Raw genomic sequence first — 21,887 nt, forward strand, 5'->3', positions numbered from 1 at the left:
CGTGACTATCGTGCCCAATTCGTAGCACGAACACAAGAACAGCGTGGTTGCTCATCCCTAATTTAAGCTTTCCTTTAAACTAACGGTTGTCTTCTAGTAAGCTTCGCTCCTATTGGTCTATAGCTGGCTTCCAGCCGCCATCTTGAAAAAAGAACCGTTATGTGAGAGAAGTCACAAAAATTAGCAGCGACCTCCTATTATTTCTGTGTGCCTGGTATCAGAAATCAGGAAATTGGTCTTGAAACGCACAAGTCGAGGATTACGGTAAATTTGGGGGAGAGTTATGGTCAAATTGGTCCGCCAGATCGGCTAATTCTCTCGAATCTCTAGATTCGAAGTACCAGGCGAACAGAATTTTTAGCAGGTGGCTGCAGGTAATGCAGAATTCCTGTGACGTCATTTTTAAGTATGCTCCTATTGGTCAATGTCCAGGCCGCCATCTTGAAAAAGCACCGTTATGAGAGCGAAGTCAGAAATATCAGCAGCGACCTACTACTTTTCTGCTGATTCTGTTCGCCTGGTGTAAAAAATCAGAAAATTAGTCTTGACACGCACAAGTCGAGGATTACGGTAAATTTGGGGACGAGTTGTGGCCAATTTGGTCCGCCAGATCGGCCAATTCTCTCGAATTTCTAGTTTCGAAGTACCAGGCAAACAGAATTAATAGTAGGTCGCTGCAGGCAATAGAGTTCCTGTGACGTCACCATAGAAGTATGCTCCTATTGGTCAATAGCTGGCTTCCAGGCGGCCATCTTGAAAAAAGAACCGTTATGTGAGCAAAAACACAAAAGTCAGCAGCGACCTACTACTTTTCTGCTGATTATGTTCGCCTGGTGTAAGAAATCAGAAAATTTGTTTTGAAACGCACAAGATGAAGATTACGGTAAATGTGGATCATTTCTAAGCTGAGTTTGGGTAATATTTTTGGGATAAAAAAAATGTAGCATACTTTTGGGTGAATTTAAAATCTTTTATTGCAAAAAACGGACAATAGAAAAAACAATTTTTTTGCTTTTATTACAGCAAATGAACAACAGATTTCACTTTTTATACACATTATAAAATATCCTTAAAATTAGAATAAAATTAACATTTGTATACTCTTGCTCATCAGAAAAACATGAAGAAACCGAATGATTTTTTCAAAGGTTTTTTTCAGTTTTTTAGCCGTAATTTGGACAAATCACGGCGTACAGCTAAAAGACCGACTGTTTTGAGCAGCTAATAACCTACACTAACGATCCCCATCACTTTTTGGAAAATTCATTTTTTGATCGATTTTCACTTTTTTAATGATGGTTACATCATGATTTTTTCCAAAAAATTGACAAAAATTAAAGTGTCCAGATTTGAATGCCAATCGATTAGGGATTTAATTACGAGTTCAACGTGGTATGACACTCCATATTTGGATCATTATTCCAATTGTTATGGCCAAAATACTGAACTTAAGGCGAACAGAATCACGCAACATAAGATTTCGGCAGTGCCTAAATGCAGGCAATGGAAAGTGTAATATTGGCAGCCCGAAAGTATGCTGCAATAATTTAGCAACTTAAAATTAGTAAGTTATTAGCGCCATCTACATGTCCAAAAGTATGCTACAATATTTATACGCTTTTCAGTTTCAAAAATTAATTTCTTTTCCTTTATTTAATTTATTTTCGCCTTTAAAAATACAAAATTATTCCGTTTTTTTTGGCAATAGATGGTTTTATTTTAATCATATACTTTGTTGAGATTTCATCATTAGAGCTGCGACCGCTCGAACGCGCTTTGCTGACTGAAATTGAAAAATAAAAAGTATTATTATAAAATTAAATTAGTTTATATTTTTTTGAGAACCTTACCCGCGATCACCAGCTAGATGCTTTCTCGCTGCCTTCCATTTCTCGTTTAGTTTTGCCAATTGGTTTATTTAGACAGAAAAACAAACACGCGCAGCACGACCAGGATAAAGACGTTTTAAAGGATTTTATGGGCCCTTGGCCTCTGGACGCCCCATCCTGGCCTCGTCGTCGTCCACCAGCCACTTGGCGATCGACAGTCGTCCGTTGACATCGGCGCTGTGCAGGCGCTGCTCAAACTCCGCATACGAGATCTGCTGGCAGGCGGCGAAGATGAAGGCCTGCTGCTCCAGCAGCAGCAGCTCGGCCTCCACCTCGGGCTTGCGTTCCTGCTCGGCCAGCTGCTCCTGGTCCTGTTGCGAGTTCCAGATCGGATTGAGCAGGCTGCGCATGATCTGGCGGAAGTCGTCGCGTGTGATGCAACCGCTGCGCCGGGTGTCAAACATCTTGGAGAGGAGGCGCAGCTTCTGGGCGCGACCGTCGCGGCGTCCGTTCGACCCGCGACCAAATTGTGGCACCAAAAAGGTGGCGCACGTCTCCACGAACTGGTCAAAGTCCAGGCGAGCGCTGGCCTCGCGGCTGGGGAAGAAGCCATCGACAATCTGGCGGTGGAGCGGATTGAGCGAGAGCTGCGGTATGCGCAGCAAATCGGTGGGCGTCAAGTAGCCGCGCTGGTGGCGATCCAGGCTGCGAAAGCGAGTGTGCAGCTGCTCCAGCTGCTCGGCCGACAGGCCGGTGGCCTTCTGGTGGTCACCCATTTGGGCGGGCTTTAGCTGGCGACTTCCTACCGCGCCCATGCCGAGATATGCTGGTTCGAGTTGCTCCGAGTGTTTCAGTTTTCAGGACATTCAGGTGACCTGATGAAAGTATTATATAGAGTTACAAAAGACGTATGGCTAACAGCTAAAACAAAGATAACTCACTTGACATAAAGTTCACAGGCGTAGAATATGTCTCCAAATTGATAAGAAATTTACAATTTTTCAAAGGAAATAGAGTTTGACATTTCTTGCGGAATATTCAAGTCAGTCCTCAGAATAATTATATTCAATATTTAATTGGTTTAAATCTCCAGGAATGCCATTTAAATTGCCCGACCTTGGGGCAAACCAAATAGAAATATAAATAGTGGAGCAGAGCTCTCTTGGCATTATTATTTCTGTGTCATTTTCATTTGTTGACTTTTGCAAAATGCCGCATAAATCAAAATGGGCGCTGTCAAGGCCGCAGGTTGTGGGTGGGCAGAGCTCTAGCCGAGCTACTTCCGCGCCATCGTCGTCGTCGCCTCTGACGCACTATATATCGAGAGTGCTATATCTTCTTCTATATATCCACCCCCCTCAGCCACCCGCGTCACCTGATGCCCCTCCTAAAGTCTCGAGGGGCGGCGGAAACGCCACGGTGCGTGCGCCTTGGCCAGCTGCCAGCAGAAGAGGGGCCCCTGGTGACCAAACTAATTGGCCCGCTTTCGTTGCGTGTCCGTCCGTCCGCCGGCTGGCTGGCTGACAAGGCTGGAGGGCAAGGTGAAGTGTTCGTTGTCCAAACAAAAGCACAACTATGAGTACGGCGGCTAACAAGCTTAGCAGACAGTCCTCCTGCAAATACAAATACAAAAACAATTATAAACAAGAACAATTTTTAAATAATTACCGATTGCCTGCCTGTTGGTTTACAAAATTTAAATTTTAAGGACAAGCTCAATTCAGAAAAAGGGATTCGACTTTCTATTCAGCTGAAAGGAGTGCGAGAGAGATGGAAATATGCAAGCTGCAAAGTGACAAAACGGCAAAGCGACACCTAGCGGCAAACACTTTGATTGCTCATAAGTAATTTATAAGTAATCATAATTTTTGTATGGGTATTCGTATGTATATGGTTATTTTGTAATTGAAAACACTTTGTTACAAAATGTAAGCTTTATTTAAAAGAAGAGAGCAATAATTCTGAGAAAAAGGACCTTAAAAGTGGAAAAATTCTGTACCCTTTGAAAAGTTCTTATCTTTCGATCCCCAAACTACAGAATTTTTTAACTTCCTTTACGGTAGAATAAAACGAAAGAAGACATAGTCATACCGAAAGACAATTAGTAGTTTGAGTTATAGCTTTAAGCCGTGGAATCAACGTAAGCTGCCTACGCTGATTCAGAGTCCCAGTCACAACCCCTGCGGATAGATGACAAACAAACAAATAGCTATAGCCAACCAATGCAATTGGTCCGACCTCTGCTGCTATGATTGAGCATACAAATTACGAATTACGAATATGCTTTGCATATAGAATCGCGCGATCCGAGCGTAGCTAAAAATACGTACTGAAAAACTCTTACATTCGACGATCGCCTCGCCAATTCCACTTGCAGCAGCAGCAGCTGAGTAATGTGCCGAAATGTGTATGCGAAGCGTTTTTCTTTCCGAAAGAAAAGGAAAATACAAGTCATATATGAGGATGAGGACTGTGGAGGAGAAATAATGAAAAATGCCCGGCACATGCCGCCGGCTGTCCGCTGGCCCCACATTCCCATTTCCATCCCCATCCGCCGCATTTTCCTCCCCGAGGCCGAGAGCAAAATCGACGAAATGCCTGGCGAGTGTCAAAAACGCGTCAAGATCAAAGCGAGCACGAAATTTCACCGCCCAGTTGCCAAATGCAATAATAAATTGGCCACACTAGACAACAACAGCAGCAGCAATCCTATTAGCTTAGACATTTTTGAATACTCACAATTGTGGCAGGAAATTTAGCGCCTTAATTTTTGGCTCGAAATGTGTCCTTGGTCTGTTCCCACTGTGGTGCAAACCACAACCTGACTGCAGCTTACAAAAATTGTTCACCGTTTTTGCGTTCTTACTGTTAAGGATATCCTTGATCTGTTCCTACGGTGGTTCGAAACCTGACTGCAGCTCACAAGGATCGATCACCATTGGGTTCGCATCCTTACTGTTAGAATATCCTTGGTCTGTTCCCACTGTGGTTTGGAACCTGACTGTAGCTTACAAGGATCGATGGCCGGGGGTTTGCGTCCGGGCTAGGTGTGTGCACCAACTACTTTTGAAGATGAGTTTTATGAAAATTCACGGATAACACAGTTTTTTTTTGTAACTATAATTCTCACCCCGACTGTCCGGTCCGCTGAATTCCTTGCTTTCCTTTTGGCGCGTACAAATTGCATAAAATGTTTTTTGTTTTCTCAACAATTTGCGGCCCACTGCTGCCATATGTCCGAGGCCCGCTATTCGTTTGCCATTCGAATGAGTCAGGCGGACGACCGATGGATTGGAGTGCTTTTGGTTCGGTTCGACTCGCTGATGCTGATGCCATTACTGCGGCATAATGAGACAATTTTAATGCATTTAAATGAACTTGATTACCGGGCCGGTCTTGCAGCTCAGCCCTGAGACTCAGCGACGCTCTCCATATGGCACTCCCCCAACAGCCTGATGCACCCAATGATCTGGATGCAGATGCAGATACAGTGGCACCAATCAAATGGGCAATATTCAAATTGCATTTAGCATGAACCATAAACATGAGGGGAATTTTTGGGAACAGCAAAGGGAGATCCAATCAGTATCCTTTTTATCGACGACACATCAAAAGGAATCCTACATATAACCTGTTGGAAAGAAAGAAATGAGTTAATGTATCATTAGAAAAAAATATTCATATACAAAACAAGACAGAATAATATAATCAAGTGTCTCGACTATCAAATACCCGTTTATTACATTTGGATTTATACTTTTTTGGGCTGGGCACCCCTGTTTACTGAGATAGTAGATTTCTCAGGCTATTTCCTCTTTTTACGAACCACCACCCAAAGCTCCAGCTTATTGGACGAAAAAATACAAAAAATATAGTAATATAATAATCAAAACATTTTAAGCGCCTCTCAAGGTTGTTTTGTTGGCACCGGCAAACGAGTCTCTAATGTTTTGGGGTATTCGGGTTTTGGCGTTTCAGGGGGAAATGGAAATGTTGGTAGTAGACTGGCAAATGCCCTACAAGCAGCTAAAAACAAAACTAAACAGAAATAAAAACAAAAACAAAAGGTAGTGGTAGCGCCACACAAAATAAACAAATGACAGGCAACAATTTGTAGAGCAATGCTATTTTTTACATTCGGTCGGTTGGTCGGTCTGTTGTTCTCGAGTTCTTTTTGCTTTTTGCGTTAGTTTTGATTAATTAATTTCCTGACTAATTCATCCACAATGCGCGACTCGCTGGAGCCGCAGTAAATGTGCCAAAAGCCAAAAAAAAATAGGATTTAGAGCTGCAGAGAGGAGAGATGGGGATGGAAGAGTAATTGTGAATAATTGGAAATGATTGCGTTTTACTTTTTGGGATGCGAACAATTCTTTATTGGAGCAGCGCAGCGAACTGAAAAGGAAAAATGCAGGTTTGGATCCACATTTTTAAAGCATTTGAGGATTTGTTTTGGAAATTATAACCATCTAATTTAATAAACAAATCAGCCTATTAGAACAAATAAATTGATTTGGTTTCTATCCTGAAAAAACATGTGAAAATATTTAGACAAAATCATTTTAAGTTTAAGTTCTTAAAACTCAAGTCCAGGAAATATAAGGTAATATTCCGTACACAGAAAACGAAATCAAATAAATTGAAAATTCATTCTCAAAAATCGTTTAAAACTGTTCTCAGTATCAGCAGAAAATGGTGAGAAGAGTTAAATAGAGTTCTTTCAAAAACTTCTTAATAAGTATACTCTATCTAGTATAAATCTAATCGTTTAGTTGTTGAGTTAAACATTGTAAGTACCGACTTTTTAACTCAGGTGAAAACGTCAGAAATATTCCTCAGTGTAGTCGGGACACCGGATTAGCATAGCCCAATTCCTGTTCCCAATGAAAGTAGGAGCAAGAACGAGGGAACGAAGGCCTTCATCGGATGTGACAAATGTGCCACATTTAATAATAATAATAATTATTAGTTGACTCGTGAGTTCGGGTTAATGTCAGGCGTGAGGCGACTCATCGCCGCGATCTTCAGTTACCGCAGAGGCAGAGGCAGACGCAGACTGATTGGCTGGCTGGTTCAGAGGCTAAAAATAGTCGTCTTGGACTGGGCTTGCAGCTACGAGGAATCGTAGAATGCGAATGTAAATCTAATAGATAGACTCGACGACTCGTCGGCGCTTCTATAAATATTTGCCCAACTAACCCAACGATTTGAATTCGAACGGAGGAGCGGTTTGGAGCGGAGTATCATGAATATTATCGACTCAACGCACTGTCGTTGACTCATGCGCAAATAACTTGGCTTATTAGAAATTCAAAGGCCCCCTCTTCTATCACCTCAGCCACCTCTGCCACCTCAACTCGCCTATGGAGTAACATAAAACCACCGTCCAGCACTGCCATTCAAATGCAAATGAGCTTAATCAAAAGCAGAGCTGCCCGCCGTAGCGTCTGAGCGGCTTTTAGATTTTGGCTCTGCTTTTGGCCAGGCCCAAAGTGTCAGCTAGAGATGTACGATGCGCTGCGCCATTTGCCAATCACGATGGGCGGTTCCAAAATAAAAACGAATAACGAAAAACTCGCTGGATTTTTACGACTTACGCAAAAATGGGAAAGCTACTTATTAGGTGCCATTAAGGTTCTCAATTTATTGGGGAGGCTGGCGGCACAGTTCGAAATTTCCAATTAATCACAGCGAAGAACGCAGTTCAAGAGGCGGTTATAGCACTACCTGGCGTATACGTAATATCCATGAGCTTATATTGGGAAATATCTGAAATAAAATCAAAAAGTTAATTTTTGGGAATTAACTATATTATTATTCATTATTATATGTACCTGAATTTTACAGTTACATTCCGTTTTTACAATCCAGTTAGGGATCCAATATGGATTATTTTGTATAATATCTGAATAAAATAAAAAAAAAGTCAATTTAAACGCTAATTTAAATATTTGGAAATATAATATGAATATAATATCTGAATAAAATATAACAATTTAATTTAAACCTTAAATTAAGTATATAAATATTTGGGAATTAAAGAGGTAGGATATCATTATAATATGCACTTTAATTTTAAAGTTACATATTTACAATGCTCACGATGATTAGCATCGCTTCGAGCGTTTCACGCACATCTCGCCAGCTGAAGAAAGACAATCGCCTCGTCAGTTGACAAGTTGGCAGCTCAGCGGGACTTCGTTGGTGCTAGGGTCTTAATGAAAACAGCAAAGCGTTTTAATCGCAAAATATATATTTGATTTGCATATAAAGTATTGGGATTTTGACTCTGTGTGTGTTGTGTTGTATTTCTTAGCAAACTTGGCCAAAGGCTCTAATATATCTAATCAGCTTAGCTTTTAGTTATAGACATGGTAAAGGGAGTGGTTTAGGTTTATAAAAATAAATTTTAAACACTGAAAAAAAACTATAGTTGAACTTTAAATTGTCGTTGTAATAAAAGTATAATAGATTTTATATTGTGTAGGTTTAATTCTATACCAAAGGTTGTAATATATATATAATATATAATATTCGAAAGTATTCATTTAAGACTCATCTTAATCAAAATATTTTTATATATTAGAATTAATAATTCAAGAAAGAAACCAAGGAGTAGTTAAAGCGGAAACCCTCTGTTAGTCATGCGATCGCGATCCCTTCCTCAAGATGGTGCTATACCTAGGTGTTATATCTCGTAAGCCCCACCTCTCGGCACTTCGGTTGGCTATGGCCGAGGAGCTCCTCGCAGATAGCGGGCGATCGTGAAATCATTTGGCGAAAATAGCGACAATTACTTAACGCAATTAATAAATTCAAGAATTCGAGACGGCAACTATTGGCAATAAATTACAAACGGCCTGGCTGATAAAGACGATCGTAGCGGTAACGAGTTGTAATTGCTAATTATAACCGAGGGCCGATGAAATCGAATCGAATCGCGAATCGCAGATCGGAACTGGGGGCCGCGGATTGGCCGCCTGTGCTGGGTTATCACCCGCCAATCGTAGTGCTGATTGATAGGCGCTTCTAAGGGCTGAAGGGGTTTTTTTGTTTGTGAGGGGTGATGGGTTATGGTTATGGGTTCGATTAGATTGCCGCATTAAGTCATGCTCTATATGGGGAGCGATCGCGATCGCTATCGCTATTTCCCCAAGTCCGTGAGAAAATCCTTTGGTTTTTTTCCAAAGAGATTTTCAGGTATTTATTATATAGTATTATCATCGTATATATTTGGAATTAATCTTTGAAGAAAGACGAGACAAACATGGACTCTATTTATATTTGAATATATGATCTAATATAATAATTATTGGAATTATAAATTATTCAAATATTTGAATTATTATTTACACTTCTTTTAATGTTATTTACAACTTGATAATTAAAATATTTTTAATAAATTATTAAGATCAGTCTTTGAGCCCCTCTTCAGCAAAAGAATTCGTGACTTACAAACCTATATACAAAAAAGTTCCCAATAAGAACCCAAATTCAAGGTCAGTTCACAAAAATAAATACTCGGTTGATATTGATACTATCTCGACTGCCAGCTGTTTCTGTCCCAAGTAAATACTAAGTAAATACACTGCCAAATTGAAAACACCAAAACACGACGACCGAATGAATGAAATATTGTAATCTCCATTCCAATTCTGATTCCAATTCCATTCCACTCAGAGTTCATTTGTAGGTTGAGGATATGATTCACTTCAATTGAGAACATTCCAGCGCTCAACGGTCGCTATCAGGCAGAGGCGTTTCGCAAAAGGGATTGGCTGTTTAGTACTGTACAGTACTATTTCAAAGCCCCCTTAAACGAAGCCCCTGGGGCCACAGAGCCTTATCAGCGAGGAGAACTACTCCAAGCTTCGGTGTGCTTAGCAGCAGTCCGCTTCGACCGCTCCACTTCCCCTGGAAATATTAAAAAAGATTCCATCTGTGCTGAAACCGAGTGCCCCTTGAGCCGCTGGCCCCTTAACCCCCATCCCCCAATCCCTTAACCACCAACGAAATGGTAGATGCTTGCGGCCTGACACATATTTTTGCATCAACATTCCGGCTCTATAAAGTCGGAAAGCTATACCTTACAACATTTTTAATGCGTGATATACTAATTCTTTTTTTTGAGAAATATCAGTTGTGATAATTTTTTGGAATATTCTTAACCAAAATGCCATTTGGTGCATACAAATATGTTCACTCGATCAATAGTTGTAGCTTTTCAAATATTTTAGGACGAGAAACTTTGCATAATTATAGGGTGGCAACCCTACATGCGACCACCCTTAAATAACACTTCTTGTGTTTGGTTTGACATTTACAGTCTTTAAAAAACTCTTGTTTGATTTATCAGAAACAGTTAATAGCCATCATACTCCACATTAAAGCATATCTCATATCATATGGAACCGTTTTAGCTGGAAAAAATTCCAGAATCTACGTGTAATCTTTAGTAAGCCCTCCAATTGGACCTACAACGGGCCTTTTTAGGGTTATTATAATTTGAACACGCACCAGACAGCGTATATCTGCGGCCAAAAGGGGAAAAATGTCGGGATCTGGTGGGTCTGGTCTGCATTTGTTCTGTTCTGTTCCGTTCTAGCCAGCGTTTGTTGACGCTATTAACCACATGCCTGGGCCAAATCACATACGCAAATATGCTGCCTCTTCTGCTGGCACCCCCTTTTCACCTTCATAAAAACGGCTGTCCGCTGGAAATGATTGGGGAAACCTGTGACCTGTGTCCTTCGAGTGTTTGAATTAATTGCGTAGCGCACGCCCGCTTGGCGACCACTGGTGGCCATCTGGGAGGGGGTGGTTTGTGGGCAGTGGGCAGTGGGCAGTGGGCGTCAGTTACGGCCCACACAATAAATGACTTTATGTCCTAGTCTACCGCTGACGCCGGCGTCGTCCCACATGCGCAGTCCGCAGTCCACAATCGCACAGTCCCAGTCTGAGGTTCTCCGTTCTCCATTCTCCGTTCCCAGCTTTACAGCCAACATCAGAGCTGGCAATTTGGCTCAGAGCATTGAAAGTTTGTTTAAATTATAGTTTTTTAAACCTCACTGACATCTAAAAAATAAATAAATTTATCAAAATAAATATATGGTCCCTTGGTTTAGTTTTAGAAAAATCGGGAACGACTATTATTACTAGACATCAGATTCTTAAAATACAAGCGAACTTAGTTAGAATAAAAGGTATTTTTATTTTAAGATCGCAATGAATCATATAATCATATGTCATATCATTATTAGTGTAAATCTCGTGTGTTTCGATTGTTGGTAACTGTAATATTTACACATCACGGAGTTTTAGAATTAACTTTGAAATAACTTTTAAAGGTATCGATGTGTTTAATCGAAATAAGGACTCTTTTTTTCACTGCATAATTTTGGACACCTTATAAAGGTTACAGAAGTAAAACTTTAAGGATATTAATATAATTGATATTTTCGATATTTTTCACACATCGACATTTATCGGAAACATCGATTTTTTTGGCGTTTTATCATGAATCATATAATAATTATAGATTTGACTTTTAAGCTCTAAGTTCCACTTCTTATAACGTATAACTAATAGCTATGCCAACTTAGGCAGCACTGTCTCCATTCTGCATACCCTGTCCGCTCAGTCAATGTCCGCCAGTCCGCCTGTCCGCGAACGCGTGTTGCTCGTCGAGTACATAAAACTGGCGCCACAAGTCTGCACACAAAATGGCGGCCCACTTGGCTTGGGATCCGGACTGAGACCCCACAACCCACTACCCACCTCCCACCGCCCGCAAATCCCCCCCACTGTACTACCACCACCAACAATCCGGCAATGTCTCCATCGGCGGCGCTGTTTTCCTACCCGCCGTCCGCTTTATTATACAATCGTAATTTCGTATCGTAAAAGCGGGCGTCGAAAAAATGTGAAAGAAAGTTTTCGTGTTGCGTGCAGGACCTCGTCGCTCCATGGGTCTTTTTTTTTCGAATTTCGGAATGGGGATTGAATGAGGGGTTGAAGTTTTCGGTTTCGGATCGATACGAAGTAGATCCGAAAACAGTGCAGAGTTTCGCTTTCAAGGTATGCCATTCCATTCCCACTTTAAAGAGCTTTCGGGCGTGGTCTTCTTTCTCTCCGCTGGGAAAGGAAGTGGAATTCACTCTTGACCACGGAAATTGTGTCACCAGTTGCCAACTGTCTTTGTTGCCAGTTCTCCTAGAGAGTATGACAAAAGTGTGCAACAGTTAGAAGAAATAGGAATGCTTAGACTAACATTCGAAGTTTACAAATAATGGATATTTTCGGTCCCTAGAAATATTTAAATATTATATTTCCAAAAGTAGAAAATTTCAACGAAACTAAAATATATATACTCATTATTCCAAATATTCTTATGGGAGCTTTAGGATACAGTTGTCCGGTCCTGCAATAAAAATAAGACTATAGAGGAAATTCCATTCCTATAGCTATAAAGGTAAAAGACTAGAATTTGCGTAGAATCGAAAAGATGAAGATCATCTAACTCAATATAATCAAAAATTAAAAACACGGGAAGTAGCAAGAATAACACAGAAGGGCTTAAGGGCTTGTAAATAATATAAGGTTGTTTCAGACCCCAAATATGCATCAGCAATTAAAGGATGATCGATAAACTTTGACTTGCCCCCACTTGTTTAGCTTGCTTTCCAGTCGCTTGGGTTCTAATTAAGTTTCACCAGCAACGTGGGCAACATGGGTTAACTGAGGGATTGACTGGCTGAAGGACTGGCTTGCGGAGTGGCGCCCTTGGCTGTTGTTGTTTTGTCGCCACCCCCTGTTATTGATCCGCTTTCCCGGGAAACTGGCGGCCCACATGGACTTGGTGAAAAGGCGAGAAAAGAGAAAGGAGGGCCGGGAGCCTTTTTTCGCGTGCTGCTGCTGCCCACAGACAATAGTGTTTGCCTTGCCTCGAACTCATTTTCAGATTTCCTGCTGCAACGATTAGTTGGATTAATGTGTATGTGGGGTATATACTTGGAAGTTTGGAGTTCGAGGATATCGACTCACCGAGTCAGCGGATTTCCCCTTTCGATATCGATAGGTTTTGCACACTTCCTCCATCAGGTGGCCCATACCATACCCGATATAAACCCCAATTCGTCATACATAAATGCATGACTATATATGACTAGTGCTTTGTTTACTATACCTACTATACTTATTCACTGATTAAACAGGGAAAGAAAGATCCGTCATCTGCCTATAGGGTTGCAGTTCGAAAATTCCGTCGAACACTTCAAAACAGATGTACTAATCAAATGTCATGTAAACTTCCTTAAAAAAAGATAAGGTTGTTTTCATTTGACAAATAACTTGCAATTAAGTCTTGCAGTATAGGGAAATTTTAACAAATAGTTTTCCAACTTAAGTGAGTGAAAGCTACTATAAAAGTTATCCAATCACTTTCAAATGGACTTCTCCTCCTTCTCCGCTACATTGTATCCTCTGACGTTCGTCATTCGCCTCATTGGATCGCTCCCACTATTTCGGCGTCCCGCGCTACCAACTGGGCCAAGTATTTTTTATGGTCTTGCGTGAGCCATAAAAAGTGCGGCATGCAGCGAGAGGATGCACGCGGCCAACAATGTGCCACATTGTGCCACAGTTGGCACGGAATCTTGGCTGTGGCACCCAGGCACACTCCACAATGTACGCAAACCAATTGTGAATGGGAAAAATGTAAGAACTCGTCGTCTCAGCTAATCGAGAAGAAATGTTCTTGAAATCAAGAAGAAATGTTCTTGAAATTAAGAAGAAATGTTCTTGAAATCGAGATAAAGCAATCTAGAAAAAAAGAATAAGCCAATGATCAAATATTTCCAATTTAAGAACTCGTCGCCTCGACCTATTGGACAAGAAATGTTCTTGAAGTCGAGAAGAAACGTTCTTGAAATCGAGAAAAATTGTTCTTGAAATTAAGAAGAAATGTGCTTGAAATCGAGATGAAGCGAACTGGAAATAAAAAATAAGCCAGTGATCAAACGTTTCCAATTTAAGAATCGAGATGAAGAGATCTGGAAATCTAAAAAATAAAGAAATAAAGAAGGAGCCAGTGATTTATGTGCCCGACTCGCTGGGCATTAAGATGTTGCCATGGCTCACTAATCAATAATAGCCGACGCTTAGCGGCTCGAACTTGGGGACAGGTTGGCCATCGATCGTGTCACTTAACCCAATGGCTTCACCTCGACGTGTTAATCTCTGTCGCACTGATCTCCGATTTCCACACATACATATATGTATCTAGTGGTGCTGGCATGCGGAAAAAACAAGATTTGAATATCGAAAATCTACAGACAATGGTTAGAAAACATTAGGCCAATAGGTAAGATTCTAGATCTGAAGACCGAAACGGAAATGCTCTTCTTAAAATACTTTCTGATACTATTTTCAGTTTACGCTAACTTTAAGTGAATAATTTGCTATTCTACGTCATTTTGTGATAAGAAATTCTCTTTCATTCTGACTTTTTTTTTTATGACGTTCAAAGCTCAAATCTATAAGAGTTGATAAGAAATACTATACTATAGAATTCTATTGCCAAGCTTCATGGCAATCAATTATGCGAAGGTTGTCGTCTTGCAGCTGATCAACCAAACGATTGTGTCATTCGATCCTAAAAATATTCAGCAAGGATACTGGGTATCTTAAGTCTCATTGACATCAATATGAATTTTGCAGAAGTTGGATAACCCCTTTGGATAGATAGAGTAAAACAAAAGAAACGAAATCCAGTAGCCAAGAATCGATCCAACGGAATGAACTCAGAGTCAGACGTAGACTGTATAGACCCCAGACCCCTAACCCCTGTCTATAAGCCTTCTTCGAGAGTGAATAAACAAGTCCCGCTGTAAACTGTAAACAACAAGTGATCAGTCAGATATTTCGGCAGTTCCTCCACCCAGAAGCCCCCCCTTCTGCTCCTCCGGGAACCCCCGCCACTGTGCACAGTGGATAACTGGTAGTTGTCATTGCCATTGTCTTGGTCGTCGTCGTGTGTGTTCTAACTTGGTTTTGGGCTTGGCATTGGCCATTCGACACTTACACGATAGATAAATCAAGTGACTGGAAGCTGTAATGTATGAGCCATAAGCCGTTGGACATAAGACAATGCGAGGGCTGATCGATGGCTTCTATATTTTAGCTCCCCGGTGGTGATTAACTCCTGACCCTGATCTTACCCAACACACATTAGCTCATCCGGCATTTCCGGGGCTTCTCACCCAGAGTGCATTCATTAGTTTATTAGTCGACCCATCTCCCTGAATTCCCCCCCGAGTTTTTCCAATAAGATCCCTTCAATCGATCGGCCGATCGCTCAGTATGCTAATTTGACTCTTAATTTCGCTTTTTTGCGTCGCACGTTTCTCCGTCTCAGGCGACACTATTTCAATTTTGTGTCTAATTATTGCCACAAAGTCATCATTCGCCATTGCATTTTTTTGCTTGAGCTCTGGAGAGCGGAGAACTGGTCGACTAACTGAGGGAAGTCATAAAACAAGAGATGGGCGTTCCGAAAAGTATCTTACTATTTTACCCTAGTTTATGACTAAAGCGAATAAATATCATATCTGTAAATATGGCTCATAATTTGTAAAGTTTACAAAAATATGGTATACAAAAAGTGTGCAACAAAAAATGTTGTTATGAATGTCGGCTACTTGTTTTACAAATCTTCTGACTTTTTTACATCCTGGGTATGTTAGTGCTGGGTATCAACGATGCGACCCCATTCTAGACACACCAAATTGATGTTAAGTTGATTTTTTATGGGTTTTTGTTAGTTTGCAATGATTAATTTTTATTTGCATATACAACGTATGCAGAGAGCGCAAAGCAATTGCTATTGAAATCGCTTTGCTTGATACCCTGTAGTTTTTCGCTGGCAGAATGGTAGATACATTGGACCGTTCGGGGGTCATACCATACGTATTATCCCAAGGGGTATTCCCTAGGTCGACTAACGAGGGGTCGCCATTTTTGCGGCTTTACATAACACATTTTAGCATTTCATTAAAAGGAAAATTTTAGCTATAAATGCAAGTGCAGCGAAAACTGACAATTCCAATTGACTAAGAGGGGATGCAGTAGAGGGTGGGTGGAGGGTTATAGCCCCACACACCCACACAAGCACACAGTTAAGCTTCTCCCACTGTTGTTGCAAAAGTGCGAACAGGCGCACAGCAGCCGCAGATCCGTCGTCGCTTGTAATCTTCGGCGTTGCCCACTCGGTGTGAAATTGGTACAGCTACGATCAAATCGGAAACAACTGGGTACTATAAAGTCCCCAAGGTAATGGGTTAATGGTATAAATCCCCTCTCCCCTGGTAAAACAGAGAGTAATTTGGGTATTCAAAAAGTAAGCAAAAAATTGGCTATTCAAAAATAAGCAAAAAAAATTATGCAACAAAAAATTTGTTCAGAACAAATCGAAACTGTGAAATAATGAATAAATCAAATGAAAAAATTAAAGTAAATTGGGTATTCAAAATGAAGGCAATAAAAAATTGGGTATTCAAAAAGTATGCAACAAAAAATGTGTTCTTAAAAAAACCAAAAGTGTAAAATAATAAATGAATTAAATTTAAATATTTTAAATATTTTAAATTTGTAAATTTTTTTCTCAAGATAGGCACACTTAATGGTAGCCCTATTTGTGCTACCTTTACTGTATATGCGCTCCTATGGGCACTTTCTTTGGGGCACTTTTTGGCACGCTTCGGACGTCGCAGAAAAATTTCCATATGCCACCGCCCCCGTCACCCCAGCGCGCCCCCTCCCCGCCGTCCATGTTCATTCGCCTGCGCGCCGCTCGGCGCTTTTTAATACTCATTTTATTCCTTTATAAATTCACTATTAGATGCCAACAGCGGCAACGGCAACGGCGACATAGAACTTTTCTGTGTTGGAATACTTGTATTTTGCTCAAACTATTGTTGTTGCCCCGTTGCTGCCCCAGTGGGCTATGTTATTGCTATTGTTGTTTTTGTTTTTGCCTCTATTGGGAGCCCGCCGCCGGGCCAATCGGAGTTGGGATGACGCGATCATCGGCGAATGGGGACGGCGCATGATGCGAGTAAGAGTCTATTTATAGAACTCACTGTACATTCACTGGGACACGAAGACGCACACGAATCGATACGAAGCTGCACGAAGCTTTCGCTTTTCGCCGCTCTTTCGTCGGTCGCGTGGAAACGTGAGTGGGACAAACAAACTGAGTGGGGAACGGAACGGAATGGAACACAGCCGGTTGCTCTCCGGCCCTCTCTCTCTCTCTCTCTTTTTCCCCCGCCGCACTGAGAATTTGTTATTGTTTTTGGTGCTCATTTATAGCCGGCGTTTTTGTTGCCGGTGTTTTAATCCCACTCTACCCACAAACCCAATCTCCATCCCCAGCCCCTTCAATTGATTTTTAAGCCACTCCTTTTGCAACTCTTTCCTGGGACTTAACTTACCTTACTTACTCCTTTCATTTCCCCTTAGTTAAGCTCTGTTGCCTCTGCGTCTGCCTTACCTATCCCCTTAAACTGATAACTGATAGCTGACCAGCGATAACGGATAACGGTGGCTTCCTTATCACAGGCCATGAGTTCTGGCATTTATGCAATACACACACAGAATTAATCGTATTAAATGGTATTTAAAAAAAAAATATTTTTCCAAAACTGTGTAGCTAGGGTTTAAATAGGCCTTACAAAGTTTAAGAGCTCGCAAATATTCGAGGGATTGTAAGGACTCTCAAAAAAATATCGAATCATTGAGTGCAAATATCGAATCATTAAGTGCAACACTGTAAGTCGGCTGCGCATGCCGTCTAAGCTTGAAAATATGAGAGTGAGCGCAAAGGGGTAATGAGCATAAAAAAGGTTTTCAAGGTCACGGCGCCGCTGCCGACGTCGCTGCATTTGAAATGCGAATGAGTGTGTGCAGCAACCGTTCCGATTGCAAGCGTTCCATTCCGTTTCGCCAGTGCCAGTGAAATGGGTGGCGTGGGAGGTATGGTTTTTCGTGGTGGGTCACAAGATTCGATGGTTAATTCGAAAGTAAAAAAAAATATCAGTAATATTGATAAGCAAACAATGGGTTTTTGCCTATTTTTGCACTAAATAAAAATCAGTAGTTAGTCGAAGTCCTCTTTTTCAGCTATGCAAATTCCCTGCCAACCTTCCAAAATTCTTCTGCTCTCTTGGCCACTGGTTTTCGTTTTAGCCTTTTGCTTTTTTCGATTCTGCTTCCAACCAGAAAGCTGAAAAGCCAAAAGGCGAACAGCAGCCAAAGCCAAACACACACACACACACACTCGCACTGGCACTTGAATTTCGGATATCTACGCTGCTGTTCCGATTCCACTTCCACCTCTACTTCCATGCGCCAGTGGCGCCCGAATGGGGACTCTTTATCGAGTTATTTGAAAATGTAAAAAGTTGCTTTATAAAACTTTTTATAAAGTCATAGGCATAGTGTTTCGCAGTCACTCAATCAGATCCTGGTATAAAATTTAAATTAAGTAACATATGTTGATCTACTTAGGATCGCTTTCTCGTTTGCAAGTTACATTTTAAGAAGGCTTTAAACTTTGAAAGCGTATGGAAATTCAGAGTGTAAGTCCGAGAAAACGATCCTGCAACAATTTTCAGCTTAAAGTATGGATTATGAGAACATTACTATATAAACATTAAAAATATTTTGTTTCTTTTTTAGTAGAAATCATAAATTTTCAAACGTGAATCAATTAACTTAATGGCTATAATACGTTGAGTATAAACAAGAAATAAATAACATTAATACATAACAGAATGGCGATTAACAACTTTTTATAACTATTTTGAAAGAAATTATCTTTTCAAATCGTTTATATGCCGCCTGTAAATATTTTGCCATGTGAATATGTGACTACGCCCCTGGGCAATGTTTGTGGAGCGTTTGTTTATTTGTTTGGCGTTGCCCGTTTGCCAATCGTTCCGCCGGTCGGTCGTTGGTCGTTCGCCGTCGGAACGTCGCAGCGGTGCGTCGCGTCTGTCGTTCGGTCGACTCGGTCGGCACTTCAGTGCCTTCAGAGTACCGGACTCGAACGCAACGCCGCTGTCGCCGACTGCGCCGCTCCAACCAACCAACTGGCCAGCCAGCCGACCAACCCACCCCCTGTTCCGTGCCGTTCCGTTCCGCTCGGCCCCCCTCTACCCTGCTACCACCCCCTTCTACACACAACAACCACTGGCGTTCGTTCTTATTAGATTTGATGACGGATCCGACTTAGAACGACCGACCGACCACGAAAACAACAAAAACAACACATCGACGGACGGTCGGCCGGCCGCGCCTTGTGGCCGTTTCATTTCCCTCTCGTTTCTCGCCCGTTCCACTTGTTCCATTCGTTCCGTTCTCGCGCCGTTAGAATCGCACTCTGCCGCCGCCGCTGCCGCAGTCGCTGCCACTGGCTGACTTATTGGCTTTAAGCGAATTTGAACGTCGCTCGAACTTTTATTCAACGTGTTTGTTTCATCGTGTGAGCAACTCTGAAACGCTACACATTCGCAGCGGAAATTGAAAACTTAAAAAAACACAAAAACCGAAAACACAAAACCCCAAGCCCCCTTGAAATAAATCAAACTAAGCCCAAAAAGAAAAAAAACTCGCGATACGCAAGTGTTAATCAAGATATTTAAGATAAAGTTTATATTGTAATCCCCAAAAAAAAATCAAAGAGATCTTATAACAAATTTTTTTAAAGTGTTGAACCCACAAAGTGCTTTAAACAACAAATAACAACAACAACTACCAAAATGCCTTACAACAGCGTCACGCTTTAGTGTCACAAGTACAAGTCCCCACCCCTTTCGCAAACTACCCATTTGAAACTGAAAGAAACAAGGAGGCCCAAACAGGTGTCCGCCACCGGAGACAATCAGCAGCAGCAGCAGGTGGGCAGAGCTCCTCTTCAAAGAGACAGAGAGAGAGAGAAGGAGAGAGAGATTCCCCAACAGGTGAGAAATATGTACTTCCGAAAACCAATCCCCATCCCCATCCCCATTTCCCATCAAGTACGTGACTTTCCTCACACGTTGCTGCACATTATCGCAAACTGACCGCGAATAAACAACTTAAACAATATCCCCCATACGATATTACCTCTCTCTCGTGACTGGAAAGTCTGGGAAAGTTCCCCCAATACAGCCATTCAGGGAGCAGTGGTCAAAGGTTTCACCACGCTGCTCAGGGTGGAGTTCTCAAAGACGTAGAACACATACTGAAATCCCCAAGGCCCCAAAGTCCATTACTACATACATACATATATTCCTCGGGGAATACTTAAGTTAAAGTGCCCAGCCCCCATATCTTATGAATTTCGCATTTCTTTCAATACAGCAGAGTATTCAGTTCTTGTAAAATCATTCATTTTTTAATAAACCCACTCAAAGACCGGGCATTGATTGAACTTTTAGGGAATTCTAGTTTGTAATGAATGATAGATAAGGCTGATGGGTAGGTTAGATAAGAAAAACCTCTTCTACCTCTTAATATTTAGCAAATTCATTCAAATAATTGAGAGTTTAATTTTCATGGTGAGAGGTAGATACATTCCAACTCATCGTCGAAGAAGGCACACAGATACAGAGGTCAACAGGTGTTTGTCTTCATTAATCAGCTGCTGTGTATATTTTTGCACAGGCAAAAGCACCCACAGATACTAAATGCTATAGATATGGATACGGATACACAAAACACCATTGCCAATTGAATTTATGAACAATTTGGCGAAACTCGGGACTCTTTTGAGGCATTCATTAATAAATATTTTTATGATCAACCCCCCCGAGAGCATTACAACACACCCCCCTTGCGAACAACCATCGGACTATCAAACTGGCAATCTAGCAATATAGCAATCTAGCAACCCCTTGGAATTCAGGCCTCGGAGGCCAAAGGACTTATCCCGAATCGCATTGCCAGTTGCGCATTTTATCGCCAGCGAATTTATGCCATAGAATTGCGGCAAATGTCACACCCCACCACTCTGGGCCAACCCCCATTCCCATTCCCCTAAGGGGGGTACAATGTACACGCTCTGTGCCGCAGAACTCTTTGCTTTTGCCTTTGCTTTTGCCAGTGCCAGTGAATGAGCGATGAATGATGGCCATTGTTGGCAGTCCAGAACAGAACAACAAACGACAGACGAAGACGCAGTAGTTACAGCAACTGTCAAGGGGGAAGGCAGAGGCGCACTTCACAGATCAGAGAGAGGGGGTTTCTAAGGGAAAGTCTAATGTTCCAAAGAAACAAAAAAAAGAGCTAAGACATGTGTCCACACTGCAAAACAATTTTTATATTTTATATTGTTTTAAAAAACAGAAAAAAAAGAAATAAAAAAATAAAAAATAAAAAAAAATTGTATAATTAATTTGTTAAAATTATTTAATCCAAAAGTATTACTAAACTGAATTTAATAGATTCCAAAGCCTCAGTCACTTCAGTATAAGATTTTAAATTAGCTTTAAATTTCTATATAAAAAAAAAAAAAATTTAAAATTTAACAATTTAAGCCAAAATTCAAGCCCTTTTTTCAAGTGCCTGGGATCCACTTATGCTCACAAGAAGAGAGACAGCCGAAAAGTGGCGCCCAACTAACGCCCAAATGGCGCTTTAACCATATAGTGCGCATTAATAAGCTCAAACTGAAGCTGGAAGTCTGGGCGTTGGGATTAGTTTATGGCCTTGACTGGCAACGACTGACAATACTGAGACCCCTCAGCCGAGCAGCCAACCATATAGCATATAGCACCGAACCATCCCAATCCCATCCCAATATTCAGCTAGTCAGTCGTCGCTGCCATCCCATCCCCCGAATACAAAAAGTACCAAATCCATTCTATGTGATGCGGAGATGGCTTTCAAAAGTTGCGACGGCTGTCAGGCATTTTCGTGAATAATTTCCACAAAAATATGTATGTGCGTCGTATGAATGACTGCAAGCACATGTGTGCTCCCAAAGCAATGAAAATGAAAATTGTCACCGCAAACAAA

General features: G+C 41.3%; 1 protein-coding gene and 1 long non-coding RNA gene across 2 annotated transcripts in view; both read right to left on the bottom strand.

Moving 5' to 3' along the window:
* Positions 1-1,692: 1,692 nt before the first annotated feature.
* Positions 1,693-2,786, bottom strand: LOC108058384 (calcineurin B homologous protein 1). The gene is made up of 3 exons (XM_044396096.2): positions 2,771-2,786; positions 1,851-2,704; positions 1,693-1,783 (listed from the first exon to the last, which is right to left on the bottom strand). Exon 2 carries the CDS (start codon positions 2,642-2,644, stop codon positions 1,976-1,978), a length of 669 nt encoding a protein of 222 aa, XP_044252031.1. The 5' UTR covers positions 2,645-2,704; positions 2,771-2,786; the 3' UTR covers positions 1,693-1,783; positions 1,851-1,975.
* A 4,275-nt stretch (positions 2,787-7,061) lies between these two features.
* Positions 7,062-21,887, bottom strand: part of LOC138913951 (uncharacterized) — a 37,973-nt gene continuing 23,147 nt past the window's right edge. Inside the window, exons 4-5 of the long non-coding RNA XR_011419845.1 lie at positions 7,664-7,734; positions 7,062-7,598 (exon numbers count right to left, since the gene is read on the bottom strand). This is a non-coding gene — a long non-coding RNA (uncharacterized lncRNA). The remainder of the gene's footprint in view (positions 7,599-7,663; positions 7,735-21,887) is intronic.

This window comes from Drosophila takahashii, chromosome X (assembly GCF_030179915.1).
Source record: "Drosophila takahashii strain IR98-3 E-12201 chromosome X, DtakHiC1v2, whole genome shotgun sequence".
NCBI classification, from domain to species: Eukaryota; Metazoa; Arthropoda; class Insecta; order Diptera; family Drosophilidae; genus Drosophila; species Drosophila takahashii.

Excerpts from the sequence above, each read along its gene's own strand:
- LOC108058384 (XM_044396096.2), bottom strand. The coding sequence starts at position 2,644 with ATGGGCGCGGTAGGAAGTCGCCAGCTAAAGCCCGCCCAAATGGGTGAC.